At 58.5% G+C, this 12094-nt stretch overlaps 1 protein-coding gene across 1 annotated transcript in view; it reads left to right on the top strand.

Annotated features, from left to right (window-relative positions):
- The first annotated feature begins 2784 nt into the window (after window positions 1-2784).
- AJAP1 (adherens junctions associated protein 1) overlaps window positions 2785-12094 on the top strand; it is a 127947-nt gene continuing 118637 nt past the window's right edge. Inside the window, exon 1 of the mRNA XM_023635913.2 lies at window positions 2785-2953. Within this exon, the coding sequence (XP_023491681.1) occupies window positions 2925-2953 (29 nt within the window). The 5' untranslated portion in view covers window positions 2785-2924. The remainder of the gene's footprint in view (window positions 2954-12094) is intronic.

The following is a 12094-nucleotide window of genomic DNA, read 5'->3' as shown; positions in this document are numbered from 1 at the left end:
ACTGCGGGCGTTTCCAATCCCCTTCCTGTGATTACAGATTTCTCAAAAACTACTGCTGCGTATCTCAACACCCAAATTGTGGTATTTTTTTGGATCGGCCAAGTAATTACCTAATGTAGTAATAAAAAAGAGCATACATGGCTATATAAAAAATTTATTTTATTAAAATTTTGACACTGTATTTCAGTATAATTGGTTTCCTAATAATCCTGTGCATTTTAGTGTATGCGCCTAAAAATACTCTGAGACAAGTTCCGGAGGGCTGCGTTCCCGGAGCAGAGCCGGTCGGGAGCCTCTGGAGAGCAGGCCCGGCTTCCTCCAGGGTCATTCTGGCTCCTGGAAGGGCCTCCCAGTGTAGCACCCCCACTTTGGGCCGCTAGGTGGCAGCAGTGCCAGCACCCCCTTCTCTCCTGGCCGTCCTGGGCCCAGCCTGTTGTTCCGGGACCTCCAGTCTCCTAATGGGATCTCTCCCCCAAACCCTTCAAGGAGAGGGCTCTAGGGGGAGGACGGTGCATGAGCAGCCAGGCAGGCAACATGCCGGCTCAGCCTGGTGTGTCTCTGGACCATAACAGTTACACTGGGTATGAGGCCATCTCCTTTAACCCCCACAAACATCTCTGTGTGGAAAGGAACATGAAACCCATTTTACAGATGAGGAAACTGAGGGTCAGCGAGGTTAGATAATGCACCCAGGACCCCACGATTAGTAAACAGCAGCGCCTGGTCTGCCCATGTCAAGACTTGGGTTCCTGCTGCCACCTTCCTAGCCCCAGTCGTCTCCTCCGGGATCTTATGGAAGGCAGGTCACCCTACCCTCCTAGACCCTTTGGCTCTCAAAGACCTGGAGGCCCAAGGGGGAAGGGCCTGCCTGGAGGCCACAGTCCTAGCCATGCTAAGCCTGGCTCTGTCCCCCTCCCCAGCTGCCTCAGTGGCTCACTGGGGCCTGGGTGCTGGTTGCACGGGGCTAGGGTGACCCCAGAGCTTAGATGGCAGAGGCACCTGCCTGGAGCAGGCACCATCAGTTAACTGGACTCCCGCCTCCACATCTGCAGCCTCAGAGCAGCACTGGCTTGATTTCTAGGCCGGGTTTGCACCTCCCCGGAGAGCCTTGAGAGATGAAAGCAGGGCTGTGTTGTGGTTTCCCAAGGAGTCAGCAGGTGTGGCTTTCAGTGGAGTGTCTTGTGTGTCATCTTTTCAGGGCAAGGGTCCCCATCAGTGCTTTTACTCCTCTAGTCACTGTCTTGCAAATAAAGCCTACCCAGGTAGGTGTAGGGGGTGGGGTGGGGAGTCCTAGGATGGGGAAGGGGCCAGAACGGAGGATCCAGGAGGCCGAGTCCTCCGGAGCCAGGAGCGGCCTGGCCCAGTAGCAGCTGCGGTGGGGCGAGCAGGGGCTGCCAGACGCTCCGCCCAGGACTGCTGGAGCGTCGGGATTCGGGACCGGGCTGGGATGGGGCAGAAGGTGCTGAAGCTCCGACCAGGCACAGAGACTTCTTCCCCAGGGTCCGGGCGGGGGCAGGGCAGCGGGAAGAGAGGAATCCCTGGGAGGGGCCCCCTCTGTCTCCCACAGACTCCGCGCCCCTCTCCTGCAGCTCCGCCTGGAGGAAACTTTCCGCGCAGCCCCCCCCGCTCCGTGAGCCCCCGAGCGCTCCCTCAGGAACGCCCCCTCCCCAAATCAGCTCTCCGGGTCCGCCCTGCGCACCCGTAACCGGGTCGGAACCTCAAACTGCTTCGCAGGCCATCTGGTTACCGTGGCAACACCATCCGGCGGCGCCCGGCGGTCCAATCCGAGCCCGCGGCCTTTCTCTAGCCTTTCCCAAGGTGGGGACCGGACGAGGCCGGGATGGGGGAAGGGGCGGCCCGGGGCCCCGCCTGGGGTGTCGCCTGGGTCTGGCACAGCCCCCCGCGGCGAGGCGGACCACTGCGAGGCGGGGCGGCGAGCGGCAGCCGGGCCGGACAGGGGGCTAGGGCTCCAGTTTGAGGGGCGGGGAAGCGGGTGACGTGAGCCGGGCCGGGCGGGCGGAGTTGGGACCCGCTCGGGGAGGCGGGGGCGAGCTCGCAGAGAGGCAGACGCGCGGAGGGAGGAGGCTGAGCGGCGCGGGCGGCTCTGCGGCGGGCGCGGTGGGCGCGGGCGGCGGGGCCCCGGGATCCCCGCGCGCCTCCTCGGCGCGGCGCCGCCGCCGCGCGTCCCCACGCCCCGCGCTCCACGGCGCCCTCGCCCCGCGCGCCTCCCGTGCCCGCCTCCTGCCAGCCTCCGGTGCCGCGGCCGTCTGCAGGGCGAGCGCTCAGACGGAGCCCCCGGCCAACTTGAGCTGCGCCGACCGGTGGCCGAGCCCTGGGCACAGCCCCCTCACCTGGCGGCGCGCCGAGGGGACTCGCGTCCACCTGCGTCGCCGCCGCCTGCGCCCCCAGACCGCGCCGCCCCCTCGGCGCGGGGGTCGGACTAGAGGCAAGAGCCACGCCGCGAGACACGCACCGTGCGCGGCGTCGCCCCCTGGCTTCCTTCCTCGCTGCCCCGGGAGGGCGAAGCCGCTGCTCCTCTGACCCTCGCCGCGCTGCCATAGCGCCGGAGCGCGCCCCTCCCAGGCCGGCCGCGGGCGCCCGCGCCTCGCCGCTGCCTTCCCTGGGTCGCCCCCGGAGGGGCCGCGAGCCCCGCGCCCCGGCCAGAAGATGTGCGCCCCCGCGGGCCGCCCCGCCTGAGCCATGCGCCCCAGCGGCGGCGGCGCGCCGGCCGGCATGGAGCCCCGCGCGGCCGCGCTCTGACTCGTTCTGCGCCCCGCGGCCGGCGGGTGGCGGGCGGCGGGCGGCGGGCGGCGGCGGACCGAGAGCCAGAGACCGGCGCCTCGGGACGGAAGCGAGCGGGCGCGGGCGCCGCGCAGATGGCCGGGGCGAGCAAGGTCTGAGGCTCCGCTCCCCGAAACGTGACCATGTGGATTCAACAGCTTTTAGGACTCAGGTGAGCGACCCGGCTGGCGCCCGGGGTGCGAGTGGGTGCGTGGGTGCGTGGGTGCCCGGCTGGGCTGAAGCGGTGCTTTGCTTAGTGTTGCAAATAAAGGCACCCCCTGACTGCTCCCCGCGGGCAGCCAACGGCGTGCGCTGGGAGCCGGGTCGGAGCGCCAGTCCGGAGCTCGGAGCCCCGCGGCCCCGCAGGGAGCGGCCGGCTCTCCCGGGCTCCGCGCCTCCGGGTCCGGGCAGGGACGCCCGCCTCAGCTCCCCGGGCAAGCTCCCGGCGCCAGCAGCGCAGTGTCCTGGCCGGCCGCCCCGGCGCGCCTCCTCCCTAGGGCCCGGGGCGAGGATCGGGCCGCTGGGCGCGGCGGCCCGTGGACCCAGGGCGGGGGCCGAGGCTGCCGGGTAAAGCCAGGGCCCCCGGCTCCCGGCGGGAGCTTGGCAGGCGGAGTTGGAGGAAACCAAAATCCAACTGCCACTCTGCCCTCCCTTCCCTTTCCTCGGGGCTCCGGGGCCGGGCAGGGGCCTCCCGAGCTCCCAGCTGCCGATCCAGCTGTTTGCCGGTGACCTCCTGGCCCGACGGGCGCGCACAGCTGGCGGGCAGCTGGGGCGGGAGACACTGGGGCTCTGGGGGAGCATGAGCGGGCACCCTCCCCTCCCCCAACACCCGCGGGAGCGTCCCAGCGTTTGTCTGTGTCCCGGACTCCGGGGCCAACTGGAACCGGGGCTTCGAGCCCGGAGCCCGCAGTAGGGGTACCTAGGAAGACCCTTTTCGGCAAACTTTGCCCGCGTGCCTGGCGCTCGGCCTCCAGACCCTGCCGTGGGCGGCCTAGGGCCCAGCAGGGCACCGTTGACCCCTTGGCGGGGCAGGCTGCTTCCGAGCCGTCCGTCGCCTCCTGGGGGGTTCCGCGGAGCTGGTGCGTTTGGGTCCCGGATTGCAACCGAGAGCCGGGAGGACACAGGCGGAGGCGGAGAAAGCCAGCGTGCGGTTCTCGAGTTTGTCCACTGGGATGCACTGCGCTCCCGCGTTGGGGAGGAAAGGGGCCGGGAGCTGCTGGAGAAGGCTGCCCGAGCCGCCCCCACCGCCGCCGATGAAAAGCTGGGGGGAGCGAGCCGAGGGGAGGATCAAGTGCGCGTCCTGGTTTTGAGAAATCGGAGGAGGATGGAGCACGCCAAGCGTTTCCTAGCTACCCTTGGTTTGTGAGACGATTCCCCACTCTGGGGATAAAGACTGTTTAAAACATCTAGTGAAAACTGTCAAATATATTCATGGCCTTTTTCTGGAAAGCCGCGTTGCTTCTCCTGGTGGCCACAGCCCCTTGCCGCGTGGGCTTTAAAACGTTAAGTATGAAGCGGATCACGTTGGGTATGGGCTCGGCCTGAGTTGATACCTTGTGCTTCGACTAGATAAAGTCTGGGCCTTTCTGGGACACAGACAAAATGGAGCGAGTGCAGCTTTGAGGGGTGACCCCATCCAGGTGCCCTGCTGTCTGCCTCTCAGTCTCAGCCAGACCTCGAGGGCCTTGGGAACATCAAAGGGGTCCCCGCCTGGCCATGGTGCACCTTCAGCTCTAGAGGCTTCCTGACTGCCGGCAAGTTATTTGAATGGACATCTTTTTTTTTATTACTAAGTTGTTAGATTGAAAGATTAGTACATTTTGATAAGGGGAGAGGAGAGTAAATAGCACAGAAAGAAACCTCTGTGTTGGTTCAAAATTCACTGAAACGGTTCCTCTCCAGCCTGTCCACATGAGAGCTGCCTGGGATTTTACTTTAGGAAATAGTTCTCTTGGTGATTTTGAAGTTTGACCTTTTGTTTTTTTTCCCTTCAGCGTTAGCACAAGAGATTTTCTGTAAGTGTGCCTCTAAGGACGAGCTGTCACCTGCTGGGGAGGCTGACAGGAGAGGGCTCTGTCATGTCTGTTAGAGCTGTCCCCTGGCCAGGAGAAGGGGCCCAAGCTGGGAGGGGCCGGCACTTCGCATCCCACCAGGCACACCATAGTGGTAACCGAAAGCCGGGCATTGCTTGCTTGAGACCTGGAAATGTGCTTTTTCCTTGAAGACAGCCCATCACCTTGGCTTACCAGCCCCTGCATGGCTCCCAGGTGAGCACTGGGCATCCTGCTGCCACGCTTCGAGCCTGGTGATGTCAGGCAGACACTGAGCCTGGAGCCCAGGTGACGGGGGCAGCTCGGGCATTGCCGGAGTGAGGGGCTGTCAGCTCTGAGCTTGGACTTTTGCTCCTGTGTTTGGAAGGAGCTGTGCCTGTAGCCTTTTCTTCTTGGGGGAGCACAGATTGAGTCTTAGTGAGCTGTTTATGCCTTTTTGGTGGTAGTTGTAGTGACGCTCCAAAGTGCCTTCCAGCAGCACAGCACGGAAAACGGTGTCTCTTAAAGGCGGCCCGGAGTGAGGCCAGCTGGGGGGACACTCACTCACAGCCAGGCTCGAGGGCCGCTTGCTGGGTGCGCTTACTCAGCAAGCGGTGGCCGGAGAGCTCTGAGTCCGGATGCCTGGTCCTGAGTGGCCTCTCAGGCCACAGCCCTCTGTGGATGCCGCAGCTCGGGGCTCGGAGCATACGTGGGATCTGCTTGGCATCCTCAAGAGCACAGTGGCTAGCCCACGCCACAGCTTCTCCCCAGGCCGCGTCCCTTGGGGTCACTGTCTGTTCCTCCACCCTAGGTTTGGGAGGCCCTGGGAGAGTGTGTGTGTGCAGTGGGGGTGGGCTGTGTGACAACATAATGTGACTCTCTTCTTCCGTGGGGCTCTTCACAGCTCCCAAGCCCTCGCCGTGCACGCTGTGGTACTTTCAGGCTCGCGCATGGACCCAGTGGGGGGGCTGTCACCGTCCCTGCCTGTGAAGTCCTCCATCAGCTGGGGCTGTGCAGCCTGGCTTTAGAGGACGGAAGCACACACTCTGTCCACAGACATCGACCTCCTGGTGAATCCTGGCTCATGCCCATTTCCAGCTGCTGCTACCGAATTGATTGCAACTGGGATCGTCGAGTGCCAGTGGCTGCGATACTCCTCGGGGACAATAATGCTGGCAGAAATGGCCATTTTAGGAGGCAGCTCAAATCTTTCCACCACGTGGGTGCCTCCCCCTTCCCTCACCCCCACCCCCCCCACCTCAGGGGATCCACTGTCTAAGCGGAGGCCTGGTGGCCTCCTCCCAGTCGGTCCTTTCTGTTGACTTATTTTAATCACCTGCTTCCTTTTCTTCTGCGCATCCAAAGGGACGATGAGCAGGGGGCAGGGCAAGAGAGCCCCGTGCCTTCCTGAGATGTGTGGCTCTGGGTCCCTGCAGAGGGAGCGGCTTGCTTCCCTACTGCATCCTGCATCCTCCTGACCTGGGGCACCGGCTGGGGTGGGAAGGGCCATGTCGCATCGCGGCCTTGGCCTCCAGCCCACTGACCTGGGCACCCTCGAGGTGTTTGGCAGAAGTGGGCTGTGTGTGCTTCCTGAGTCCTTCCTTTCTCCAGGCTTTTTGGGGGACAATCAGAGGGTGCTGGAGCATGTGGATGGAAGCGCCCCCGGATCGTGATGGAGTGGCCAAACACAAAACCCCCAACCCCAGTGACCACCCCCGAGCCTCCCAGAGCCCAGGGGCTCTGGTCTGGGGTTACGTAAGAGTCATCTGCTTTCCATGCGTGGTTGCCAAATTTTCTTCAAAGGGTTACAAGTCAGTAGAGACCAAATTGATGTAAAGATTAGCTTGGAAAGCCAAATATATGCTTGATCTAGATTCTCATGTTTGAAGTCTGGCTCGAGAGGGTTTCTCCTGCCTGATGCCAATCAGGCACGAGGGGGAGGCAGGAGCAGGGGCTTGCTGGAGCCGGAGTGACAAACCGTGCGCACACTCGACTCTCTCCCTCTGAGACCCCCTTCCAGGAATGCAAAGGCGTCGGGAGCCATGAGGCTGCCAAGTGGGGAGTGGCGGTTACATAACTCAGATTAACTCTCAGTTAATAGAAAGTCAGAGGCTGCAGCAAGCCCCTGTCAGAGCTCCGGGGGCCCTGGCTTCCCCTACGTCCATGCACGTTGGGGCTGGATCAGGTCTGGGTGCCTGGTGGAGGCCTGTCTGCTCCGGCCCCCACCCCCAGGGACAGCAGTCTGTACCCAGCATCAAGCAGGAAGAGTTAGGCTGCTTCTTGGGCACCAGGTCCCGGAAGCCCCTTCGGGAAGATGTGCAGGACTCATTCCCTGACTGCTCCCGGGGGCGGGGGAGCTGCCTGATGTCTCCCAGCAGCCTCTGGGCTTACCGTGGAGTTAATCGGGATGCCCCAGCGGGCACAGGGAAGTGGCTGTGCTGGGCTCCGGCTTCTCTCTTTACAAAGGGCCCAGGGATGGTGAGAGGTCAGACTCCCACCATTTGTCGGTGGGGATCTTCACGTGACCCAAAGAGAGCCCAGAGTGGAGGGTGGCATCAGAGTCGTGTGTCAGCTGGGGCCCGGTCCTGCTTCTGGACCAAGGGCGGATGCGGGTGGGGCGGTGACGTGGGCTTGTATTTGCGTTTCCATCTGATGAGGGCACTCTGCAATAGGGTGTCGCTTTATTTCTTGATCCTCTCCCACCCAAGAAAAGATTGGGGTGGCCATGCTGGGTCCATCTGTGCTTCCGCCTCCCCAGCCCGCCATTCACTGTGCTGCTTCTGTCCCCTCAGTGGGACTCGTGCCATTTGTTGCACTTTCCTTCGGGTGGCTGGCCAAGGAGGGCTGGCTGGCAGGGCCTGCCGCCTCTCTGCCCTCCCCTGGTTTCCAGCCCCGTGTGGGCAGTGTCCTGGCCATGTGGCTGCTCAGGCCTTGCCACCTGCCCTCCTGGGGGAGTCGGTGTGCGGGCCTGCATGTGACCTCGGAGGCTTCTGGAAAGGGCGGCACCAACAGCAGTGCCAGGACTGTGTAGCTGGCAGTGGAGACTAAGGGGCGTGTCCACCAGGGGACCTCGGGCACTGTGTGCAGGCTTCCTGTTTGGCACTGGAGAGGAGCCTTGCTCTCTGGACCATGGGCCCGTGAGGGCAAGGGCTGTGACTCATTCTTTATCACCTCCTGAGCAGAGTGTCTGGCACGTAGTAGATGCTCAGGAGATGTCTGCGGATGAGTGACTGTATGCCTGGTACAGTGCCCTTGCTTTGTCAAGTCTTGCCCTTGTGGTTACTTGTCCCTACCTCCACACTGAGACTCAGGAAAGGAGCGCCCAGCCAGGGCCAGCCTTAGGTTTAGGCCCTGTCCTACTGCAAATAGATATACCACTTCTTCAACATGACTTTCTGGCACTCACAAATCCACCATTAGAGATTCATTCCTATGGCTTGAGGATGTAGTCACAATTGGAATGCAAGCGTGTTCAGGAAACACTATGCCTTTGAGCTCTTTCAGTCATTATTGGTTCAATAGGAGTGAAAGCATCCAGTTTCTAACTGTCTGGGAGGAAGGGTGGGTGTAGATGGGAAGAGAACATGAAGGCAGGTGGCACAGGTCTGGCAGTGGGATGAGGGGACAAAGGTAACACCGAGGGAGGACAGGAGACGGGGAGGGGCTTGTGGCAAAAGGGAAACTTACTGCCTTTACGATTGGGCTGAGGTCTCCCTTTCTCCTCGGCTTTTGAGGACTGGGGAGTTCATACACTTGCTAGGACTCAGAAGGGTTAACTGGCGACAGAGCCAGTCCATTCGAAAGAGGAAGCTCTGGTCAGCGTATGAGCCCGTGAACAGACGTGTGTACACCTAACACCTCTGCTTCTGTCCCAGATGTGAGCTACAGAATTTGCCCTGTGCTTGATAAAACATGTCTGCTTTTTTTGAGATACAGTTGACATACAATATCTTACTAGTTTCAGGCGTACAACATGACAATGTGATATTTGTATACACTGCGAAATGATCACCACAATAAGTCAGTTAACATCCATCACCTTACACAGTTACCCAATTTTTTTTCTTGTGATAAGAACTTTTTATGGTCTACTCTCTTAGCACCTTCCGAACATGTGGTGCAGAGAGCAGGTTGGTGGTTGCCAGAGGCTGGGCAAAATGGGTGAGGGGTCAAAAGGTGCAAACCCTTCAGTTGTAAAATGAAGAAGTCATGGGGGCGTCATGCACGGCCTGGCGACTGCAGTTAATAGAGCGTGTCCACGTTCAGTGTCTGTGAACGAGCAGCCAAAGCCCTCGTCTCTGTTTGCGTTCGTTTCGTTTGCCTTTAATTCTTCCCCTGGCTCTTGAGCCCTGGGGGGTGGCCGGCCACAGCCAGACGCCACCCAGACCCTGAAATGAGTGGATTCCTGCCCTCAAGGACTCCGCAGTCCAATCATCAAGGGGAATATGTGTGAATAAAAATACTCTTATCAGAGTAGAGACCAGCACTGTCCGATAGAAATATGATACAGGCCACATTTGTATTTTGAAAATTTCCAGTAGCCATAATAAAAGAAAAAAGCAACAACAGGTAAAAATCAATTTATAATGAAATATTTAACTCAATATATGTAAAATATTATCATTTCAATGTGTAATCAATAAAAATAGTGTTAATTTGACATTCATACCCTGTTCTAAGTCTTTGAAATCAGCATCATCATTCGTTCTTACGACACGTCGCGCTGTGGGCCGGCCACCCTTGGGCGCTCAGTGGCCTCGTGGGCTGATGGCCGCCGTATTGGACCCTTTCCTCTGGAAACTCAGAAGTGAGAAAAGTAAATGTTTAGAGCCTGCCACCTCCTCCGCCAGTGTCTGACTTTGGCACCGTTGCTCCCTTAGTTTGAGCTCTGGAGGACCAGCCTGGCCCGCAGCCCTCCTAACACAACAGTGGCCATTTGCTGCATGCCAGCTCTGTGCCTGGTCAGTGCCAATGATGGAGGCAGAACGATGGGCAGGTGGGGGCCGGCAGGCACTGCCTTGGGGGGCCGTGCTCTCGAGAGGGAGGCAGCCGGCCATGCGAGCAGGTCATTCATACCTGCTGGGGCACTTCCCCCACCAGCTTGTCACAAAGAGCCTTTGGGGACCTGAGGAGGGAGTGACAGAGCCTGCTCACTTGTGACGGAGGTGTCAGAGGCCGGGTGGTCAGTTGGTGGAGAGGTAAGGCTAACAAGTGAAGGAGCAGGAGCAGGGTCACCTGCCAGAGGGAGAGCTGACCTCCTGGAGGGTCGTTTTCAGGGTTCTCCCCTGACGCGCCCCAGAGCCAGTGGGAGCCAAGTGGTCCAGACTGAAGATGCCCTGCGGTGGGTGGCATCCCACTGGCTCCTCCTGAGCTCCAGCAAAGCACAGTCACCAGACCTGACCTGCAGGCAGGCCTTCTCCCCTCGCTGCAGCCCAGAGCCTATCCCGATGCCAGGAGTCCCTGCCACCTCGGGCCCTGTGGGACTGGGAGGGATGGCGAATTCAACGCCTGGCTTCACTGAAAACCTTCAGGAATATTGTTCCAGAAGTAGGAGTAGGTGTGTGTATTTGCATGCTGTGTGTGGGGGGCAGTGGGTGCATCTGTTGGGCAGTATATGTGGGTCTGCATGTGTATGTGGGTGTGTGCGATGTGGGTATGAGTGATTGTGTGTGTGTGTGCTATGTGTGGGTGTGTGTGGTGTGTGTTGGGGAGTTTGGGGGCCAGCAGGTATCAAAGCACTTATTATCAAGAGCTCCAACCCCAAGGGAAGAGACCAGTTTTTAAAACAAAACTCCTGAAGCAGGAAACTTGCTGGGTTCACGGAACAGAGAGTCTGAATGAGAAAGTGTGGAACCTCCTACATTAGAACCTGGCTGCTGACAAGTGTGCAGAGAGGCACCTGGTTCCAGCGCTGCACAGGTGCGAGGTGGGCACTGAGGGGGTTTTGAGGGTGTGCCCTCATGGACGAGCCCACCCAGAGCCTTCACAGAACCCTGGTGGGGCGCCTACTAAGTGTGAGGCCCAGCACAGGCAGGGCTTCCAGGCAGCGGAGTGAGACCTGTGACAGGCGTGCCCTTTGCTGAGATGCCTGCGTGATCATCTGTGGCCACTCTTCCTTGAGTATTAAAATAAAGAATTTGTCTTGCTGGACAGTTCCACAATTTGGGAGCTCTGTTTAAATTAAACGGTAACCTCTGAGCTGAGGCAGCTCCCACTGTGATTTCACGTGAGTTATTTTGAATGCACTAAATTGAAGGCACAGATTCATTCTAAGACCCCTACCTTCAAACTTGTGGAACTTTGGGATGACTGAATAGCAGATCGAGTGCTTTCTTTTGGCGAAATCCAATGGTGCAAGCTCCTTAAATTGACATGAGTGTTCTATTAGCTGTTGTGAAGATTCCAGCAAATGAAGGGTGGGGGGCAAATAAACAGCAGTGGCTCCAGGGGGGTGATCTCAGGAGTTCAGTGCTGACTGATGGGCCACAGGGCACCAGGGCCCTGCAGGGCGTTTTCATGCTGTTTCATGGGATCCCTGGTCCTGAAGAAAGAATGTTTAGGTTGGGAGAAGGGGAAACCTCAGTGGGGAAGGTCTGGCATCAGGAAAGTGCTGTTAAAGAACCTAACCTTCTCAATTCATTCTATGAACCTGATAACACAGCCAAACAAAGACAGGACAAAAGAAGAAAACTACAGACCAATATCGCTTGTGAAAATAGAGCCCCCCCTGAAAAAAAAAATCCTTAACAAAATATTAGCAAATAAAATTCAGCAATATGTAAAAAGAAACATCTACTATGACCAAGTGGGGTTTATTCCAGGGGTGCAAGGATGGTTCAATATTTGAAAATCCATCAGTGAAATCCATCATGTGAAAAGGCTAACAAAGAAAAATCATATGATCATAGGCATTTGATAAATTCAACACCTATCGTGATAAGAACCCTCAGAAAACAGGAATCGAGGGCAACTCAGTAAAGAACGTCTGCAAAGCCTCCCGCTAGCTTCATACTTAATGGTGAGAAACCGGAAGCTTTTCCCCTGAGATCAGGAGCAAGTCAAGGATGTCCACTCTCACTACTCTTATTCCACATGGTGCTGGAGGTTCTAGCCAGCGTGATACAGGAAGAAAAGGAAATAAAAGACATACAGAAAGGAAGAAATGAAACTATCTGTACTTGCAGATGATATGATTGTCTACATGGAAGATCTCATGTAATCTATAAAAACTCCTAAAACTAGTAAGTGAGCTTAGGAAGGTTGCAGGATACAAGATAAACGTA

The sequence above is a fragment of the Equus caballus genome, chromosome 2 (assembly GCF_041296265.1).
Source record: "Equus caballus isolate H_3958 breed thoroughbred chromosome 2, TB-T2T, whole genome shotgun sequence".
In the NCBI taxonomy this organism is placed as follows: domain Eukaryota; kingdom Metazoa; phylum Chordata; class Mammalia; order Perissodactyla; family Equidae; genus Equus; species Equus caballus.
The sequence above is the reverse complement of the archived record's forward strand: the minus strand, read 5'-3'. Positions and strand labels throughout refer to the sequence as shown.